The sequence below is a fragment of the Saccopteryx leptura genome, chromosome 2, assembly GCF_036850995.1.
Source record: "Saccopteryx leptura isolate mSacLep1 chromosome 2, mSacLep1_pri_phased_curated, whole genome shotgun sequence".
Taxonomy (NCBI): domain Eukaryota; kingdom Metazoa; phylum Chordata; class Mammalia; order Chiroptera; family Emballonuridae; genus Saccopteryx; species Saccopteryx leptura.
Window position 1 is genome coordinate 97,987,444 of NC_089504.1, and position 20,627 is coordinate 98,008,070.

At 56.3% G+C, this 20,627-nt stretch overlaps 1 protein-coding gene across 14 annotated transcripts in view; it reads left to right on the plus strand.

The window, feature by feature from the left end:
- Window positions 1–839: 839 nt before the first annotated feature.
- The window catches only part of WNK2 (WNK lysine deficient protein kinase 2), a 112,296-nt gene continuing 92,508 nt past the window's right edge, over window positions 840–20,627 (plus strand). For all 14 annotated transcript variants that reach the window (XM_066368391.1, XM_066368394.1, XM_066368396.1 and 11 more), the window contains exons 1-2: window positions 840–1,024; window positions 1,436–2,118. In XM_066368391.1, coding sequence (XP_066224488.1) covers window positions 1,438–2,118 — 681 coding nt within the window. In that variant the 5' untranslated portion in view covers window positions 840–1,024; window positions 1,436–1,437. The remainder of the gene's footprint in view (window positions 1,025–1,435; window positions 2,119–20,627) is intronic.

A 20,627-nucleotide genomic window follows, 5' to 3' on the forward strand; every position in this document is an offset into this window, starting at 1 on the left:
AGCTCAGGACCATGCATGAAGTAGGGCTGGGAAATTAGCAGTATAGCCTTTGCTGAATGCCATTTCCTTGCAATAAGCTGCAAAGGTACCCAAGAGATTGGCGTGTCTGTGGGAGTCCAGAGGAGGAAGGAGGAGGGGGAGGTGCTATTTAACAGGTGGATAAGGAAGAACATTGTGGGCCAAGGGGCCTCTGCAAGACTCTCCTGCCTCTATCCACAGATATCTCAGTTCAGCCTGTCTTAGGAGCTCTGGGATTTATGACAGATAATTTCTGCCTTTGGCGTCTCGATTTGTTCAGCAGTGAAATGGGAATGATGATTGCAATACTCACCCTCTAGGTGAGGGGGTGCGGTCCTGATGGAGCCTGGTGAAGTGAGAGAAGGGCACTTCACCCCTCAACCAGGTTTAGCCCCTATTGGGGTGGGGGTGGGGCTTAGGCTTCTTCCTGAGGTCTTCCTGAGGGCGGGGGACCACTGGCCCTGGACCTTCGCCTTCTAGCTTTCCCGTTCTGCTCTGCCTAGAACTGTGATGTCTGGCACACCTGCTTGCTAGGGTGAGGCAGTGAGCCTGTTGCCTCTTCTAGGGCCCTCCGCGGCCAGCAGCCCCGCGAGGCAGTCCATAGAGCCTCGGGGTCAAGGAGTGGGAGCTGAGGGACACTGCGGGCCTGCACGGCTGCGGAGCTGGGACAGAGGCCGGGGGCGGCGGGGGGGCGGTGGCTAGGAGGCTGCCCGCAGGTGGCGGCGCGCGCGGGGCCAGGTGGGCGTGCCAGGCCCCGCCCCGCCGCGCCGGCCAGAGGCCGGCAGCAGATGCCCCGCCCTCCTAGCGCGCCGGGTCGGAGCCCGTGCGGAGCGCAGCCGCGCGGAGCCGGAGCAGCACGCGGGAGCGCGTACCCCGCAGCGGGCGGCTTCAGGGAGCACGTCACCACCCGACCCCAAGAGCGACTCCAGCCCACAGTACGGCCCCCGGCCCGGAGTGCGGCCTCGCCCGCCCGGGTCGCCAGGCATGGACGGCAGCCGCTCGCCCTGTGAGTGCTGAATCCCCTCCCGCCTCCTTTGTGTGCGCGGAGCGCTGCCGCAGCCCCCTCCTCACGCGCCCTTCCTGCAGCCGGGACCGCGTCCTTTGTGGAGGCGCCGCCTGGCCCGGTTCCTTCTTCGCCCCGACCTCTCGGTCCCCTCTGCAGCCTGCCTCGGGGCCCCTGGGGACAGCTCAGCGGGCCCCGTCCCAGGGCTGAGCTGGGTACGGCCTCCTCCCCGCAAGCCGGGCCTCCGGGTCACGTATGTAGCCCCCTCCCCAGGGACAGCCCTGAAGGCCCCTTTGCGGTGGGGACGGTTGGGAGGGCAGGACGCGGGCCCCGCGGCGGCGCTGTCTCATCCCACAGCCGGGACAGGTGCGGCGGGGCCCGTGCTCACGCGGGCCTGTGTGTCCTTGCCCGCAGAGATGGACGGAGATGGCGGCCGCTTAGACGCCCTCGGAGCGGTGATGGAGGCCGGGCGCGGCGCAGGTCCCGCGGGCATGGCAGAGCCGGCGGCGGTGCCGCGGGCGCGGGCGGTGCGGCCAGGGCCGCAGCGCTTCCTGCGGCGCAGTGTGGTGGAATCGGACCAGGAGGAGCCGCCGGGCCTGGAGGCTGCCGAGGCGCCGGGCGCGCAGCCCCCGCAGCCGCTGCAGCGCCGGGTGCTGCTGCTCAGCAAGACACGTCGCCTGATCGCCGAGCGCGCCCGCGGCCGTCCCGCTGCCCCAGAGCCCGCCGCACCCGCCGCGCCCGCCGCACCTCCCTGCGTCCCCAGTACCCCCGGCCCAGAACCCGCGGGTGCGCAGGAGCCCGGCCTGGACACGGTGCCAGCGCCGGCCCCAGACGGCGGGCCCCGAGAGGAGGCATCGGTAGCGAGGAAGGAGGACGCGGGGGCTCCCGAGGCAAGGCCGGAGCCCGGGCGCGCACGCCGGGACGAGCCGGAGGGAGAGGAGGAGGAGGACGATGAGGATGACCTCAAGGCGGTGGCCACCTCCCTGGACGGCCGCTTCCTTAAATTCGACATCGAGCTGGGCCGTGGCTCCTTCAAGACGGTGTACAAGGGGTTGGACACGGAGACCTGGGTGGAGGTGGCCTGGTGTGAGCTGCAGGTGAGGAGTGCATTGGCTCAGGTGGGCAGTGGGCCCCTGAGCCCTCTCCCACGTCCTTGGTCCTTGGTCCTTGGTCCTTGGGCAGTGGTGTGTTGCCTTATGTGTGGGTGGTCACCTCTGTGTTAGTGGTACAGATTGGGTGATGGAGGTGGGATCTATTGCATCTAAGTGTGGCACAGTGTGGTCCACACTAGAGAGTGGGCGGTGTGGGCACTTGGAGGGTGTGTCTATCAGTGTCCCTCCTTCTTGACTCCTAATTCCAGGGCTGTACTTACCCAGGCTGTGTGGATCAGGTGTCTTTGTAGAAGCAGTGTGGGGCCTGCAGGGCCCTGTGTCCTGGGCTTGGGAACTCTGAGCTGCTCCTAAATGAGCACCTTCCCATGTCTTGCCAGGTGTAGGTACCCTGGCCTGTGGTTTCTAAGGGGTTTCTTCTGACCCAGAGTGTATTTAAGGTGGGGCCTGGAGGGCGCTAGGGCCTGTGGGGCAAGGCCAAGAGTGCTGTGAGTAGCCTCTTGGCGCTCCCAAAGCCTATTTTGTTCACAAAGTGGGTGCATGAGGTCTTAAAACCAAGTCATGCAAAATACGGGTGGGTGGTGCTTTTTTTTTTTTTTTTTTTTTTTTTTTTGATGCAAAGGCTCTGGGCATGCATTTTTCATAACCTTGCCCTTATGTTGGCTGTGTCAGCCCCAGCCCTGGAAGATTATATAAACCGTAACCCGAGCTGCCCCGGGCCAGCCATGGAAGCCTGGGCCATGCCTGTAACAGTGGGTGTTTACTGGCCTTCTGTCTTTTGTGGGGGCAGCTGTCCAGCACGGGGCTGGCCTTAGGGGTGTAAGCCTACCCCATCACCCTGTAAAGTTAGCCTGCCCTGCTAGGCTTGTTGCAGGGCCCCTGGCCACACGCAGGCTGCCTGCCTTTTTGGCTCAGAAGAGGGATTTGGGTTGCTCTGTTGTCCAGGCTCCATCTGTGTTGTGTGTTGTGTGTGTGTTTATGGCTGCTTTGGTGGTGGCAGCCTATTCTCAGCCTTTCTCCTCAAACAAAACTCCAGAGGTCACCCCTCCCTGAAGCCCCTTGGTTCTGCCATGGAAATGTAGGCATCCCAGGGAATCCTTCAGGGAGAACTGACAGCTCCTCTCTCATGGTGCTGCTGAGAGGGGGCTTGGGGTCCCTGGGATTTGCTGGGGATGGCAGGGGAGAGAGTGGGCATCACCGCTGTGGAGAAAATCTGGAGAGGGAAGATCAGGGGGAGAAGAGGATTCTTGCTTTTACAGAGTAGCCATTGCCTTCCCAGCTTTCTGCTCTTGCCAAGTGACCCGGCACAGCAGTCTGAGCTCCCACTGGTGCGCCACTGTGGAATGCCTGTTCAGAGGAGGACAGGATATGGGGTTATTGCAGCAGGCAGAATCTGGGTTAGCCCTTAGCAGCAGAACCTGGTGATCTGGTTGAGGCATTGCAGGTGCTGTGACCTTTGCAGGAGGAGGTTGTTACCTCCCATTTCCTTTATGGCAAGGCAAGTGGTTCTGCCTCCGGGTCCCTGAGCAGAGCTCACAGAGGTGGAGACTGCCCCTGTCCAGGTGCCTTTTATCTTGGGTTTTGGGTGGTAGTGGAAAGACTGGAGATGGCTTCCCATCTGTCTTTCTGGTGACATTCCTTGACCAGTAGTTACGGGGAGCCCCGACCCAGGCAGTGGTTGGCAAACTCATTAGTCAACAGAGCCAAATATCAACAGTACAACGATTGAAATTTCTTTTGAGAGCCAAATTTTTTAAACTTAAACTATATAGGTAGGTACATTCCTTATCGAGGTAGCGCCCGCACGTGGTATTTTGTGGAACTGCCACACTCAAGGGGCCAAAGAGACGCACGTGGCTTGTGAGCCGCAGTTTGCCGACCACTGCTAGGGGAACTATCCTTTTATCACTCCCAGTAAGAGGGTACTGTTAATGTTTACCTCAGGCCAGCATACAGATTGGGGGTCAGCTGCTTTCTGCTTGGTGGGGCTAAGAGGGACCAGCTTAGGACTGCTGAGGACCTGCTGTGTGTTTGGCCTCCTCCTCACTGACCAGAATGCTACTGTGTCCTCCACTTTATTGTTGAGGACTCCTCACCCAAGGCCACCTGCGAGGACATCAATGGCAGAAGGAGATTGTAGCATGGTGGGAGGAGGTCCCAGCCTGGTGTGGCCATCCACTTAGGATTGGAGATGAGCATGGAGGGTAGGGCACCAGGTTAGGCCTCTTGGACTGCTGTTCATGGGGAGAGTGTATTGGGTTGTGTGCTGGCTTTGTGCCTGGGAAAGGGTTCACAGTGTGATGATGTTCTTCTATCCCGGGAGCCCCCAGGATTCCTGGGTGTCAGGGCTCCCTCCCAGTGGGGGATGGGTCACCTGGAGTATTGTATACGGACCTGGATATGGAAGGCCACCCTCAGACTCTCTTCCCTATCCCCAGAAGCACCTTGGCCAGCAGCTTTGGAATGCCCCGAAAACCCACCCTCCAGTCTGTTTAATTCTCATACACTCTGGATGCAAGGGGGAGGCGGGGTTGGCACTTGCTGGTTTCCCTCAGAACTGAGACAGTATCACCTGCTTGCTTTTTCTGGGGTTTCCAGCCAGGAGAAGGCCAGGCCGCATTTCTGGATCTAATAAGTCTGGCTTGGAGGACATTAGCTCCCCATGACTTTCCGTTTCCTTCCATGTTAGTGTTGAAAGTGCTTTGCGGAGAGAGCTGTATGTATTCATGTCATAGTGAAAGGCAGCGAGGTGTGTCACCTTCTGAATTCTCCAGCTGTCCAGAGATGACACTGAGTTTTTGGAGGGAAGCCATTTTAAAGGATTACCTCCCTGTCTCTTTTCTTTGGAATGAACTTGTATTTCTGCTACCAGACCATGTTGTGATCGTGATGTAGGAAGCACACACACCCAGAATCCACTGCCCTCGCTCTGGCTCTGGTTTCCCACGTCCCTGTGCCCTTCTTTGGCCAGCTCTGGTCCCGACACAGACCCTGCCCTATCAGACAGTGCTCAGATAGGTAGGTAGGCCCTTGGCTCTGGGCTGCCTGGAGGGGACAAGTCTGAACTACTCACATTGTTTCGGGAGGCTCAGGCCACTGTGTTGTCTCTGTGCTGGTGTGAGACCCGAGTAGAGAAAGTGAAGCCAGCCCAGATCTGGCCAGCCTCCGGAAGCCTAGCTGGAAGTGGCCTGGACTAGCTGCTTCTCCTGTGTCTCCCTCAGGAGCTTGGACAGAGCCTGGTTTCCAGTCCCCCTGTCGATGCTGCCTCTCCTGTCAGTGGCCCCCTGTCTTCAGGGTCTTAGCCCCTTGTGTTGCCTCCTCCCCACAGAAGGCCGCTGTGAGCTGCTGTGCAGGGCTTAGCACTGTCTCTTTGCGGGGGATTCCATCTGGAACCTTTGTTTCCTATGGTGGTGTCCGGGCTCATACCCAGCATGGGGGTCAGTATATCATATGAGGGTGTCAGTCCTTGATCCCTTCCACCCAAGCACTGTAGGGTCCTCTTGGGGTACTCTGGGGGCGGGGGGGCTGAGCACCACCACTCAGGCCCTGGCTTTCCCAAATGCTGTCACGAAGCCATCCTGCTGCTCTTTGCTGTCCAGAGGCAGCTGGGTTCCTGTGCTGTGGTAAAGGCCTGGGCTTCAGGCTGGGGAGCAGCTTGGGGATGTGGGGACCTCAGGACCTTGATAATGGGTGACCTGTGGGTGTCCCCTTGGTGTAGCCACAGAGATAGCATGTTCCCAGCCTGCCTGCCCCAGGGCGACGTCTGGGTCCCATATAACTGCCTGTGCCTTGGATGTGGCTGGTGCCTAGGGCTTGCTGTGTGTGGCCATGTTGGCTGCACTGGTCCCCTCGCTGTCCTCAGACATAGCTTGGTCTGCCTGTCATTGGTGTGGCTCATCTGCCTTTTCTGTGGCTGTGGGCACCCCGTCTGCACTCACACTGAGCTGACACACCTGCTCTTGCAGGTGCACCATTGCCTTTCCTAGACAGGCCAGGTGCACACCTCGCGTTCCTGAGCAGCTTTGGGCCAGGTTGAGAGGTCCCTCTGGTAGCATTGTCTGCTTTCAGAGGAGCCCTGAGCAGCTGAGGGGGAGGGTGGGGAAGGCACGGAGGGCAGGGGGTGTGCCGAGGGGATGGTTCTTGCACATTGTAGCAGGACACTTAGAAAGGGCTCGAGTCATTTTGGCCGGTGGCCACTCCACTTTATTTTTATTAATCTCCTAAGAGCTTAGTTTTGTTGGGAGAGCTGTATTTTGAAATGTTTCATGCCAACCCTGAGTTTGTTTTTCCCAGTGATGTCATGCCCCATGCCAACCGTGGTTCTGGTTTGGTTGGTGAGAAAGGTTGGCACCAGCTACCTACAGGCCTGTGAGGACAGCTTTCCTGGCCCTGTGCCAGTGCAGAAATGTGGGTGCCCAGCAGCCAGAGGCTCTGCCCCTGCCCGAGTGGTCAGTGATGATGGACGAGCAGCCTGAGCTGCTGGGTCACCGTCGTGGCACTTCGGGCACTCTTTGCTCCTTCCCTGTTGGAAACAGGCCTTCCTGAGGCTGAGTGTGTGCCTCTCAGAGGCTCTGGTGTGGGGCTGAGCCTGATTCAGGGCCAAACACCAAGTGACTGGGCCCAGGCAGTCTTACTCCCTGGGAGAGTTAATGGGCATCTCACCACCCCTGTGCCATTTCTAGGTGGTGGCTTGGGGCTCACTCTGAGGTGAGTAAGCTTTGCTAGTGGGTTGTAGATCAGAACATGATGGTGCTGAGAAAAAGAATTGCTAAGAGGAGGAATGGGAGCAGATGTCTCAAAAGGTTCTGGGCTGCAGGCCCCGTGTCCGGAGCTTAACAGTGCAGGCTGGTATGTAGTTTGTTGACTCAGCCAACATTTGTTGAGGATGTGCTCTGGTTCCATCTGGGGTACCACTGTGAGCACAACCACCTCCCGGAGGAGCCTGCCGGAGGGGGGTGAGGAGGAGTGCGGGGAGAGCCTGTGCCATGGTCATGGGCTGGCGGGCTTGCCCACGTGTGCCCTTTACCTTGCATAATGTCTTGGACTAGCAGCCCTCTGTGTGACCATAGGCATCTCTTGGGGCCTGTGGCTTGGGCTGACTTTAGGCCACAGCTGGATGATATCCAAGGTGACGATAGGGAGCTCCGGGTCACTGCCTTGGTGGGAGAGAATTTGTCCGGGTCCAGCAAAGGTTTGGACCACCTGCCTGTGTCTCCTTTGTGGTCCTCCCTGGCCGAGCAGCTGAGTGGGTGCCGGCATTTGCTTGTGGTGCTTGTGAGGGGTGTTCAGGATCCTTGTAGCCAGGCACAGACACATCCCAGATGGAGGAGGTCTGCTCCATTCAGACTGCAGCCCACAGCTCCCCAGCAGGGAGGCCGTCGGGAAGGCAGCTGCTTTTGTGAGGCTCGGTTTACCTGCCTGTGCAGCGCTAGCCGGTTTCTCTGAGGGGAAGACTGTTGGGAAGTGTGTCCGGTGTTGAGCACAGAGCAGGCAGTGACAGCGATACTTGTCTCACCTCATGCTTGCTCCCCTTCAAGTTAACTATTTTAAGAAACAGATTGAAGTGGAGAGTAAGCTAACCCAGAGGGGCAGGGAGGCCTACCTGCAGGTAGGAGAGGGCTCCCTGGGTGGTGCAGGGCCCCTCTGCAGGCAGGCTGTGCACCCAGCTCACTCATTCTAACCAGATAAGGAAAGGGCTTGTGAATGCAGCCGCAGAACCGAAGAAGCAGGTTAGAATCTGCCTCTGGCCACAGGCAATCCAGGTGCAGTGCTTTGGATAGAGAGGCTTCCAGCGAGATCAGTTCAGAACCGAAGCACAGACCATCTGAGGTTGGTATCCTGAGGGTCAGCGGCAGGCTTTCCTGTTTTAAAGAGCTTTCAGATCTGGCTTTGTTCCTGGGAGGGTTGAATGCTAAGATTACCCAGAAGACTTGATTACCACATCAGCTTTTTAATAATATCCATTAAGTTTTTTGGAAAAGAATAAAAAGAGATCAAGACAGTGTGTATTGGTGAGGGGATGGATAAGTAGATCACTGGAACAGACTAGAGAGCCCAGAAACGGACCCACATAATCTAGTCAGCTGACCTGTGACAAAGGAGTAAAGACAGTATGATGGAGAAAGATGGTTATTTCAACAAATTGTGCTGCAGTAGCTGGACGTATACATGCAAAAAAAACCCCAAACAAACAAAAAAACTCTGGATGCAGAACTTACTCCCTTCCCCAAAATTAACTTATAACAGATCACAGACCTAACTGTAAAATGCAAAACTGTGAAGCTCTTAGAAGATAACATCTGAGAAAATGTAGGTGACCTTGGGCACCAAAGGCAAAGTGCATGAGAGAAAAATTGTAAGTTGAACTTGATTAAAATGAAAAACTTCTGCTCAGTAAAGACACTGAAGGATAATGAAAAGACAAAACCCGAACTGGCAGAAAATCTTTGCCAAATGCATGCCTAATAAGGGACTGTTATCTGGCATAGACAGAGAACTCAGCTCAACAATAAGAAAACACAGTTTGATTAAAAAAGCGGTCCAAAGACCTTAACAGACACCTCGTCAAAGAAGATAATTCAGATGGCAAATAAACATATAAAAAGATGGTCAACGTTGTATGTTATCAGGGAATTGCAGATTGAAACAACAGTGAGACAGCACTACATACCCACTACATACCTGTTTAGAATGATGAAAATCTAAAACTCTGACAATGCCAAGTGCTGGCAAGGATATGGAGCAGCAGGAACTCTTGTTGCTGGTGGGAATGCACAATGGTTTAGCCACTTTGGAAGAAAGTCGAGAAGTTTCTTCTTATGTAACAAAGCAAATCCCATACGATCCAGCAGTCATGTACCTTGGCATTTACCTAAAGGACCTGGAAACCTATGACCACACAAAGACCTGCACGTGGATGTTTATAGCAGCTTTATTTACAATTGCCGAAACTTGGAAGCAACTACGATGTCCTTCAGTAGGTGAATGGATAAACAGACTATGGTTGACTCTATCTAGACAATGAAATATAATTCTGTGATTTAAAAAAAATCATGAAAAGACAATAATGAATCTTTTTCTTTATTTTATTTTTATTTCTTTTTGACAGAGAAAGAAAGAGAGAGAGAGAGAGAGAGAGAGAGAGAGAGTCAGAGGGATAGGTAGGGACAGACAGGAAGGGAAAGAGATAAGAAGCATCAATTTTTCCTTGTGGCACCCTAGTGGTTCATTGATTGCTTTCTCATATGTGTTATCACCCGGGGGCTACAGCCGAGCCAGTGACTCTTTGGTCAAGCCAGTGACCTTGGGCTCAAGCCAGCAACCTTGGGCTTCAAGCCAGCGACCTTTGGGCTTAAGCTAGCCTCATGGGGTTATTCATGTCTGTGATCCCATGTTTAAGCCAGTGACCCCGCACTCAAGCTGGTGAGCCCTGTGCTCAAGCTGAATGAGCCCACACTCAAGTCAGCGACCTTGGGGTTTCGAACCTGGGTCCTCTGAGTCCTAGTCTGATGCTCTATCCACTGTGCCACCACCTGGTTAGGTGACACAGATGAATCTTAAAATGCATATTGCTAAGTGAAAGAAGCCAATCTTCTGAAAGGCTACTTGCTGTGACATTTTGGAAAAGGCAAAACTATGGAGATAGTAAACATATCAATAGTTTCTAGGTATTTGGGAGGGGCACTGAAAATACTCTGTGTGACGAAATCATAGTGGATACATGTGCTTATACATCAGTCAAAACCCATAGAATGCACAGTACCAAGAGTGAACCCTAATGTGAGCTGTGGGTTTCAGTTAATAACATTGGCACATCACTTATAACCAATGGACCTCATTAATGCAAGGTGTTAATAATAGGGGAGCCTGTATTGTATGTGAGGGAATTCATGGAACTGTACTCTCTGTTCAGCCTTTGCACATACCTAAAACTTCTCTGGAAAAATAGTCTATTAATTAAAGAACAAACAGTGTAGTACCTACATGAAAGAAGTTTGCAGAAATGGAAAAAAAAACTCACCCATAATCCAAGTGAATGCAGCTTACTCTTTTTGCATATTACTTTGAAGTTTGTTCATACACACACACATCTTTTTATAAATACACCTGCCATAACAGGTGTCTTAGCTTTTAGAGTCATTTTTTTTTGGTTCTAGAGTGTTTGTTTCTAGGGGTCTTGGTGCAGGGTGGGCCCAGGGAAGGTGGTCCCCTTCATGTCACCTTGCCTTGGGCTGGGTATCCCAAAGTGTTCAGGAGTGAGGTCTCCACAGTGGCTTTAGAAATTAAAGATGTGCCATGAGCCCTGCCCAGACACATGGGCAGAGGAGCCTGTGGGGTGGGAGTGGGCTCTGGGTGAGGCATTTGGTGCCCCCTAGTTCTGGTGTTTTGCAAAGGGTTATTCTGGCTGAGCTTCAGGGGCTCCCCCTGTGCAGGGAGGTCCAACCCTGGCCATCAGTGGGCCAGGGGCAGGACACAAGTGGGAGGGCAGGAAGGAAGCTCTGAGAGCATCAGGCCCTCAGAACCACCTTCGGAGGTTTCAGGACTCTCCACAGATGAGAAAGGCTCAGATGAGGTGGGTCATAAACTCACAGAGCAGGACAGCAGCTGGTGGCATGCCCCGGACCTCTCTCCTGGATTGTCATTTCCAGGTGTATTCAAAGGGTGGCTGCATGCCCTGGCTGGGTAACTCAGTTAGTTAGAGCATCATCCCATAATGCTAAGGTTGCGACTTCAATCCCTGTTCTGGGCACATATAAGAATCAACCAGTGAATGCACAGATAAGTGGAATAACAAATTGATGTTTCTCTTTCTCCCTTTCTCTCTCTCTAAAATCAATCAATCAGTAAAATTTAAAAAAGGGTTGCTACTTGGGGAGTGTTGGGTCAGGCAGGCATGGCTGTTTTGGGACTTCTTGCAGGGGTCCCCAAACTTTTTACACAGGGGGCCAGTTCACTGTCCCTCAGACCGTTGGAGGGTCGCCACATACAGTGCTCCTCTCACTGACCACCAATGAAAGAGGTGCCCCTTCCGGAAGTGCGGCACGGGGTGGGGGGGGGCGGCAGGTAAATGGCCTTGGGGCCACATGCGGCCCGTGGGGGGGCCGTAGTTTGGGAACACCTGTTTAGAGCTTCTAATAGGTGCCCTATGTTGTGAAGCTCTTGAAGGGGTGGGTGTGGGAGGCACCTGCTCCACCTTTTTATTTCATTTTCCCAGTGTCTCATGGGACCAGGATGGGCTCTGGTGAGTGGTGTGTCGGTGGCCGACTGTTGGTAGAGGCACAGATGTCCCCAGGGCATGTCTTGGCTGAGTCACAAATACTGTTGGAGTTGGCAGTGCTTGGAGTGAGACATGGAAAGCTAGCCGTGCCCTTGAGAATCCCTGCTTGTCTCAGGCCGGAAGCTGCCCTGGAAGGACCCATCCTCCCTCTGTTGTCCACTCGAGGCCCCGGCTCTTCTTGCTCTGCGTGTGCTCAGGTGCCAGTGCACCGGGAAGAGTCTCAGCCACCAACCGGGTGTGTCTAAGCAATGCAGAACTTTGATCATCCCCAGAGCCTGAAATTTGGAGGTGGCCAGCTGAGGGCCCTAGGGGCTCAGCAGTGTAGGCAGGGACAGATATCTCTTCTGCTTCTCAGCCATGTTGAATTTGCCCCCAGTCTTACTGCCTCTGGGCAGCAGAGAGGCTACCACCGTGCCAGCAATCACAACCACATTTGCAAACATGAAGTAAGTGAGTGGTTAGGTGGAGCTTAGGTTTAGGTGTCCACATTTTCATCTACAAAGAGAAGTGTTTACTGGTAATCCTTTTTGGTGTCTCTGGTTTTAGAATGGGATTGCAAGGAGCTCTGGGAAAGGCTTGCTGGCACAGATATGTTATGCTCTGTTCCCTCGAGCTGGGCATAGTGTGTTGTGTTGGTAGGGAGGGGTGGCAGCTATGGGTGGGGTGGCCCGCCTCTGTCTGTCTTGGTGACCTCACCTCCCTGAGGTCTCACTGGGGTCAGTGCTCCACAAGGGGCTTCTCTGCCAACACTTCTGATGCCCCCGGGCTGCTGCCCCTCCCCTCTCCAGGCTGTGGAGGGGTCCCCTTCCTGTGCTGTGACCCAGCTCCCCACCCCATCTCTTCCCTCTTTGGAGCTTTCCCCTCGGCCGGCAATCCAGTGTTCATTTCTCAGCAAACTTTTTTTGTTTTGAAAAACTTATTAAATTGGTGTTACCAGTTTTTAACATCTTGCTGCATCTGGCTTTACCTCTATGTCTGCATAAGCTTTATTCTGGCTCATTGACACCTCACCTTAAACATTCCGGCGGTACCTGCTGTGTGCAGGAGGGCGTTGTCCCACGAAACCACAGCTGTGTCACAGTCGAGGCTACTGGCCGCTGTCAGCCATGCCTCTGGGGTGGGCTGCACCCCAGGGATGCTCAGTTCAGCTTCCTGTCAGGGTCCAGGACCCATTCAGCAGTGGTGCACTGCGTCTGTTCTCATGTCTGTTTTATTTTAGGACAGTCCTCTGCCGCTTTTATTATTTTTGAATCTTTTGCAGCCTTGACTTTTTCTCCTGCAGGGACCACATGATGGACTGTCCGGCGTTCCTGCTAAGCACTCTCGGGCTGTGTCCTGCTAGGGCGCTGTGGGTGGTGGTGGTTAGGACCACAGATGCCAGTCAGGACAGCCCCCTGCAAAGCAGTGCTGACGGGAGGCCTCCACCTCAGCTGATGAGAAGGGTGCTGCCCTGACAACCTTTGACTGGGGCCGCAACATCTGGAGATGGTTCTGTTGGAATCATCCAGAAATTTTGGAAAGGAAAGTGTGATCATGTGGGACCCCCTCCCAATGGGCAATCAGTAGCAGAGCCAGGACCTGTCCTGGTCTGCCGGGGGTTGCTGCTCAGAGGCTGGACTGTGGATGTCGTCCTCCGGGGACTCACGGCTGCCCAGCCTCCACCTTCCTGAGCCGGAGCACCTGCACAGAGCAGTCCTGCCTGTTTTAAGCAGAAACGGGGATGCTGTACTCCTGAGTCCCCGGTGCCTGGCTATCTGAATTTCTGCGGGAGAAGGAGGCCTACAGTGGGACTTGCTGTCAGGAGGACCCTGACCCCCCAGGGGCCTGTTGCCCATAGGGTGTTTGTGCCCACCCGGCACCCCTGTTCATCCTGGAAGGAGGGCAGTAAGGGAGGAGAGAGCTGAGTCCCCCATGTGTCAGCACTGGTTCCCAAAGTGAGTGGCAGCTGTGAGGATGGGGGGTGGCGGGCACTGAATGGGGAGACTACATTTTGGGGTACATTTCTAGCTATGTAAGTTCCTAGGAGCGGGGTAGATGTGATAGAGGCTGAAACCAGAAAAAGAGAAAACTGCCCCCAATCTCCATCCTTAGACAGCAGTGTTCACTTGGGTACCACTCCTTGTCTCTTTTATGTGCTTGGGTGTTACTGCAAAGTCACATTGTGGTCCCCACCTGCCCCAGCTGGTGGGCCCACCAGCCTCCCCTGTGCCCCAAGGCGGAGTTCAGGGTGGGCTCAGCACCAGCCCTGCCCCTCCTACCTTTGGGCCAGGGCCTGACAGACACATCGGGCACCCAGACGGGATGTGTCTTCTCAGCCTGGCTCCGCCCGGGCCCCCAGAGGAAGATGGCTGCTGTGCTGTGTCTTCAAGCCAGGAAGTCATCTTGCCGAATTGGCCAGCGGCAAACCGCTGACACCTGCCCAGACAGGTTCCGAGGCATTTCTTCTATTTAATTAAGAGGTTCAAGCAGGAGAGTGGCTTCATCTTGTTTTGGAAGAACCCTTCAGACTGCAGGGCAGCGACGGAGGGTGGGAGCGGGGCAGGGGTGCAGTGATGGGACACCTTCCTGGGTGTGTTGTGGCTCCTGTGTCCTTGGATTTGGGGGAAACTGTCATCCTGAAGCCTTTTTACACAATACCAATGACTGACCTAATGAGACCACAGGGTCATCGGTTATGAGCACGAGGTTCCCCTGCCACTGTTGGAAACCCTCAGAGAAGAGCCCTTTTTCTCCATCCTTCCCACGGCATCACAGGCCAACCAGTGCTCCCAGTCAGGGAGCAGGCACCGGGGGTCTGGGGCGGGACGGCTGCAGCCACATGCAGAGTGGGCCCCCTCTAGGGGACCCTGTGGGATGGACTAGGTGGCTGCGTGTTCTTGGGCCCTGGGGATACGCAGCACCCTGCCTGACTCCGGCTGAGCGTTGGACCTGTGTCCTACTGTGAGCTGTGTTAGCGTTGGCTTTGGGCTGGTTTGATCCCTGACATGATGTTAGAGGTTGGCTTGTCACAGGGACTGTTGGGTCCTTGGGGGACAAAGACTGCCCATGGTGGTCGCTGGCTGTCCTTTTTCAGGCTTCCAGACATTTTCTGAGCAGAGTGCGTCTTCTGTATTATAACTGCTTGAGTTGGCATTTGAGGGGTTCAGGTGAGGGCTCAAGACAAAGGTGCGGTGGGGGGGAGGGGGCTGTTGGTCCTATGGGTCCCACTTGGGGGGGGGGACTGTTCATATTGGGAGGGGTTTGTCCCTGGGCAGGAGCAGGGCCTATGCTGTGTAGGGAGGGCATCTGGTTCCTGGTATCTCTGGTGGGTGGGCTGGGCAGCCAAAAGTTCTGGTTTGGCCATGGGGAGATAGAGAACCCCATGCTTCTCTGTCCGTGCATGGGAACTGCCGTGTGTGATCTGGAATCACACCGGGCGGGGCAGAGCCCACTGGGAGGGAGTGGTGGGGGCGTGAGTCTGCGGCATCCTGGGCCTGTTCCTCTGGCCTCCTGGCTGACTGTGGGTGGAATTCTCCGCCTCTAGATGCCAGTGGACCCACTGACCCCACTGATAGTATCTCCTGGGTTTTGTGGCCTCGGGGGGCTTGTCTGCTCCTCCCGTCTTGTCAGCTGGCTGCCTTACAAGTGTGAGATGAACTCTGCTGGGTGGCATTCCTTGATACCCGCAGGGCCAGTGTGCATTCTGGGTGCTGCAGGGGGAAGGTCTGCGCAGATGATCACCACTGGTGAAAAGAAGGTTACAAAGGACTCCAGGAAGTGATGAGCTCTGTGGCGCCTGATCAGAGAGAGAGGGTAGGATGAGTTGAGGGAAAGTGGCAAAGTACAAGTGACCAGCTAGAAATACAGTGAAGCAAAAATGGGTGAAAAATACTGAAGAGAGTTTTTAAAAAGAAATGGGTAGCTGGTATTTTATAAAAATAGGACCCTGGAAGACAGAGGTACACTGCTTTATGGATTTGGAGGGGGAACTGCTGGAGCCTGGGCGGAGGGTCAGTGAGTACAAGTCAGCACAGCGAGGCAGGGCTTACACCCCCACCCCCATCCCCGGCCACAGGCGCTGCCACCGCTTCCCGCCCTGTGGGTCATGTAGTTTCTTGCACGTGGGTCTCAGTGCAGCCTTTCCTGCTGCCCGTGTACTGAGGTGTCCTTTGGGGACTCAGCCCCAGCTGCACCAAGTAGCAGTCGGTCTCTTGTCCACTGTGCGGGCCCTGAAGTCTGTCATCTATCCTCCTGCGGTTGGGTACTTGGGCGGTTCCCACTCTGGTGTCCCTGGCTGAGGGGTGGGGTGGCTGAGGTGAAGGTGGGTGTCCCGTACTGCTGTCTCTCTGGTCTCCGGCAACACAAGACCCCTGCTCTCAGCTTCCCAGAGCCATCTATCTGCTCCTGCATCCTGCTGATAGTGAGTTGGCACAGTGGCAGCTTGCGTGAGGCTCAGTGTCCAAATGACAAGGGCACAGACCCTTGCCCTTTCGTTGCCCCACCTGTCCACCATCCCTCAGCCCCACGGTCCCGGGAAGCATGGCGTTTGGCTCACGTCTGGTCGGCCTGCAATGGTGTGTTAGCCTCTGTAAATATATGGTGACACTGATGATAAAACACAAAGGCCAGCTCTGTTCCGGGAGGGAGCGAGACAATGACTCCGGGGCGTTCCAAACCCCCTGGCCACTTCCTGGAGCAGTTTGTGGATGCAATTTTGAGGCGGGTACTTTGTGTCTATAAGTGGAGCCAGGGTTCTTCGAGGCCTGTGAGGGGGAGCAGAGGTCAGCGTTGCACCTGATATTGGTCTGGGGCTCCAGGTCGGCAGCTGGGCCAGAGGTCACCGTGGGGTCTCACCCTTCAGGCTCGAATTGGGACAAACCTTGGCCCCAGGTCCCAAGAGGGACTCAGAGGAGTGAGGGGATCTAGGGTTTGGCACGGGTGCCTGGCAGTACAGAAGAGCAGCAGTGCCCAGGTGGGGCTCTTGGGCCCTGCTGGGCTTCACTGGGCTGCCACAGGCACACTGTGTGGTCCTGCTGGCCTTGCTCGTGTGACCTGTGCATGGCAACAGTGGCCTCCCTGCTCACTGGCTGCAGCATGGATGGGGGCTGTGTGTGCAGCAAAGGTGCCCCATCAGGCCTTACTGGCCTGTGTGGGCACGTGTGTTGTCTTGGGTTATCTCACCAGGGAGGAGGCCTCCCTGCCCCAAGGGTGCTTCCATGGGAGTGACGAGCCCTTTGAGGCCCGGGGTCCTTGCAGCAGGGCCAGGGCGTGGCCAGGCAGCGAGCCTTTCTCCTTGACCAGGGCAGGACCTGGGGAGAGTCGGATGTTCTATGGCTGATGGCCTTTCAACAGAAGGTTTCTGTTGTGTTTTTTATTTGGGGAGAAGGATAATCCTCTGAGTGGGGTCAGGGTGCGGGAGGCTGGGTGATGGAGGCACCCGTGGCCACACACCCCAGCCTGGGAACATGCATGTCAGCTTACTGCTGGAGGGTCTTTGCAGATGCAGGTGACATGAGGCCCTCGCAGTGGAAGATGATCCTGGTTTACATGGTGGACCTGTTATCACCGGGTTTTTATAAGGGGCAGGAGGGTCTTGGGGAGATGTAGAGATGGAAGATGCCAAAGAGCTTGGTGGTCTCTAGAGGCCGGACAAGGGGCCACTTTCCCCACAAAGTCCTGGGGGTGGCAGCTGTGCTCATGAGATACTTACCCCCTCAGGCTGTTAGGGCACAGTGATGGGGGCTTGTTACTAGAATGATGGAAGTTATCCTGGCTTCCCGTGCAGCCCAGGGCCGGGAGAGTCTGCCTGAGGGGAGAATGTAGGGACTCCTGGGTATGGCTTCCTTTGAGCAGGGCTGGAGCCTGTGGTGATACCCGGGGTTGGTGCCCCTCCAGGTCAGGTTTTGGGGACAGCTGGCTGGGGTGGGGGGTTATCTGGTTTAAGTGCTGGAGAGGAGGGGTTCACCTGAGTCCACACTGGGTGTACGCAGTGGCCTGGTCAGCGGGTCCAAGGTTCCATTGCAGGCTCTTGGAGGCTGATGTGAAAGCAGCAGTCAGGGAACTGATGGCTGTGTGGGAGGTGCCAGGAGCAGCAGCTCAGAGGGTGGCCATGGGCCTCTCCAGGGATCCACCATGCAGGCAGCCTCATGGCTCCTGGTTCACATCCCACCAGGGGTGGCAGAATGATATGAGGCCTCCGAAGGTTGCACATGATGAAAACCACCCTGGACTTCCAGGGTCGGGTGGCTTCTGAGGGGAAGGGAGGCCTCGGGGCACCCTCAAAGAGGCCCGAGCAGCGGGGCAGAACCTCTGGGCAGGGTGGCTGGGCCAGGACTGGGTACAGGAAGACTCAGGGTTCTGTCTTAAAAGCTCCTGTCTGGGGCCTGGCCCCTGAGGGATGGAGGGAGGGGGCACATGTGCCCTGTCCACGCATCACAGAACCAACCACATGTGTGCCAGGGCTGGGGTCTCCACAGCAGGGAGACCTGCATCCTTGTGGCTCTTTCCTTGGGCACCATTGCCCTTCCTGGTGGTGTCCCAGGGGTGGGCAGGGCTGGAGGGCTGTCCTGTTGCTCCCCACAGGCTGAGGAAACCCAGCCCACAGGCGGTGACAGGGCTAGGGAGTCAGGGAGTATTAAAATAGGATTGACCCATGGCTTTCAAGTCAGAAATATGTTCACGTTTGTGGGAGGTTCTGTTTCTTCCTGGTCCAAATGTTATTGTTCAGCACCCCCTCTCCCCACAGCCTGTCAGTGCAGGTCAGCTTTGCCAGTGAAGCGGGCATGAGGGCCGGAGCTGATGGTGCTTTGGTGGCACCTTCTCTCCCACCGATGGCAGTCTCTCTTGCCCCTGGCCAGCACCTCTGTTCTGCCCCACCTCTGTCATCCTTACCCATCATTGCTTTGTCCCCTCCCCATCAGTGTCCCTGCCCCACCTGTGTCCCCTCCCCATTGGTGTCCCTGCCCCACCTGTGTCCCCTGCCCCATTGGTGTCCCCTTCCCCATCTGTGTCCCCTCCCCCATCGGTGTCCCCTCCCCCATCGGTGTCTCCTCCCCCATCGGTGTCCCTCCCCCACTGGTGTCCCCTTCCCCACTGGTGTCCCCTCCCCCATCACTGTCCCTCCCCCATCAGTGTCCCTCCCCCACTGGTGTCCCCTCCCCCATCAGTGTCCCTCCCCCACTGGTGTCCCCTCCCCCATCAGTGTCCCTCCCCCATCAGTGTCCCTCCCCCACTGGTGTCCCCTCCCCCATCGGTGTCCCTCCCCCATCAGTGTCCCTCCCCCACTGGTGTCCCCTCCCCCATCGGTGTCCCTCCCCCACTGGTGTCCCCTCCCCCATCACTGTCCCTCCCCCATCAGTGTCCCTCCCCCACTGGTGTCCCCTCCCCCATCAGTGTCCCTCCCCCACTGGTGTCCCCTCCCCCATCACTGTCCCTCCCCCACTAGTGTCCCCTCCCCCATCAGTGTCCCTCCCCCACTGGTGTCCCCTCCCCCATGGGTGTCTCCTCCCCATCAATGTTCTTTCCCTCACTATCTATGTACATACCTCTGCCCATACCTCAGCCCAGTTCTCAGCCTTTCTCCTCACATCTGTTCCCCTCTTCCCATATCTGTCCCATCTCTGTCCTTCTCTCCAATCTTTACTTCCGTCTCTGCTCCCTTTACCCTATCTCTGTGGCTCTCCCCCTTCTCTGCCTCTGTCCAGCCATCTCTAGTCTCTACATCCCTGTCTGTCCTCCCCTCTTTCAGTCTCTCTCCCTCACCTGTCTCCCATCTCCGTCCCTCCGTCCCTCCGTCCCCACCCCCCTCTGGCTGGAGCCCCATATCCATAGCAACCATTGCTGCTGTGGAAGCTGGCACCTGCTCCCTCATCCCGTGGGGAGGTATTTTTGGCACTGCGTAGATTTAATTTTATTTTATCTGTGGTGTTGACTTTTACTTTGGAGCAAGCACTACACAGAGGGAGCTGAGGGCAGCGTGCAGGGAGTCCTGTGCTCTGGGGACCTTGCCTCAGGGCCTCCCGTGGGGCCCTGGAGATGTGGCCCCTCCTGTGAGGTCATTAGATGTGGCCCTTCCCTGTGGGTCCAGTAGACAGACCTTCCTGTGGGGTCCTGTGGACGGGGCAGAGACACTGACTACTTTGTGCAGTGTTGGGGGAGCAGGTAACGTGGATCCCAGGCTGTATGGGGGTTTTGGTCAGTGACCCTGGACGGCAGGAGAATCCCGGAGTGATGAACTTGGACACGAGGGTGGCCTGCCTGAAGCCCCTGAGGGTCACATTCCATGTGCAGCACCCAGGCTTATTAAGCCTTCTGGGCACCAGTCTCAGTGGAGACCTCATGTGGAGCCTCGTAAAATGTGTTAGGTGGTCATGCCCCTCGCTGGTGACATAAATGAGGACACCGAGGCTTACCAGGGTGGTGCCCAGCATCTCAGCGTGGTGATCCCTTATATAGTCTGTATCACCCCAGCATTTGGCACCTACCATGATCCGGCTTCACCCCTTGCCAGGGGTGCCACCTGGATGCCCAGGAGACCCTATTTGACTCAGCACACTTGGGTGTTGTGGCTGGGAGGTGGTGAATTTCTAAGTGTCCTTAAATGGAGACACTAGTGAGGGTGGCGGCTGCTTGGCAGGGGCCAGGGGATGGTTTGTCTCATGAGGCAGCATTGGGGCTGATGTGTACTGTGCCCTGTCTGCCCTGCAGTGTGGCTGCTGCCCGCAGAGAGGGAGGAAGGGCAGCCCTGCGTAGCTCTGGCTCGCCACACCCCTCTCCTGAGTTTCCATGGGGAATGCTGTGAAGGCCCCTGGGTGTGCAGTCCTGGGGGCCATGGGTGCCTCTCCCTGCCCCCCTGTCACATCTGCTTGGGTGGGGGTGATGACTGCTTGTAGGGGTCTATAGGGCTGCCCACAGTGCCCTTGTCTGGTCTGGCTGCCCTGATAGGGTCATGCCTGGTGCGTCCAAATCAGGGGCGTGGGCAGCTGTGCCGGAAACTTACTGAGGGCCATGTTGTCCCAGTGTTTTATTTCTGAATTATCAGCATGGCTATTTCCAACAGGCCAGGAAGTAGAGAGAATGACTAACAGACCTCGTCCCACCCCCAGTTACCATCAGGAGTATCCTGTGTTCACCTTCCTCTCGCACCGTGAGATCTGGATGCTCCCCACATGCACACCTGGGGCTCGCCTGTGCAGGTCTTGGGCCCTGGGCTGCGGGCCCCACAGTCAGGACTCCCAGCTCC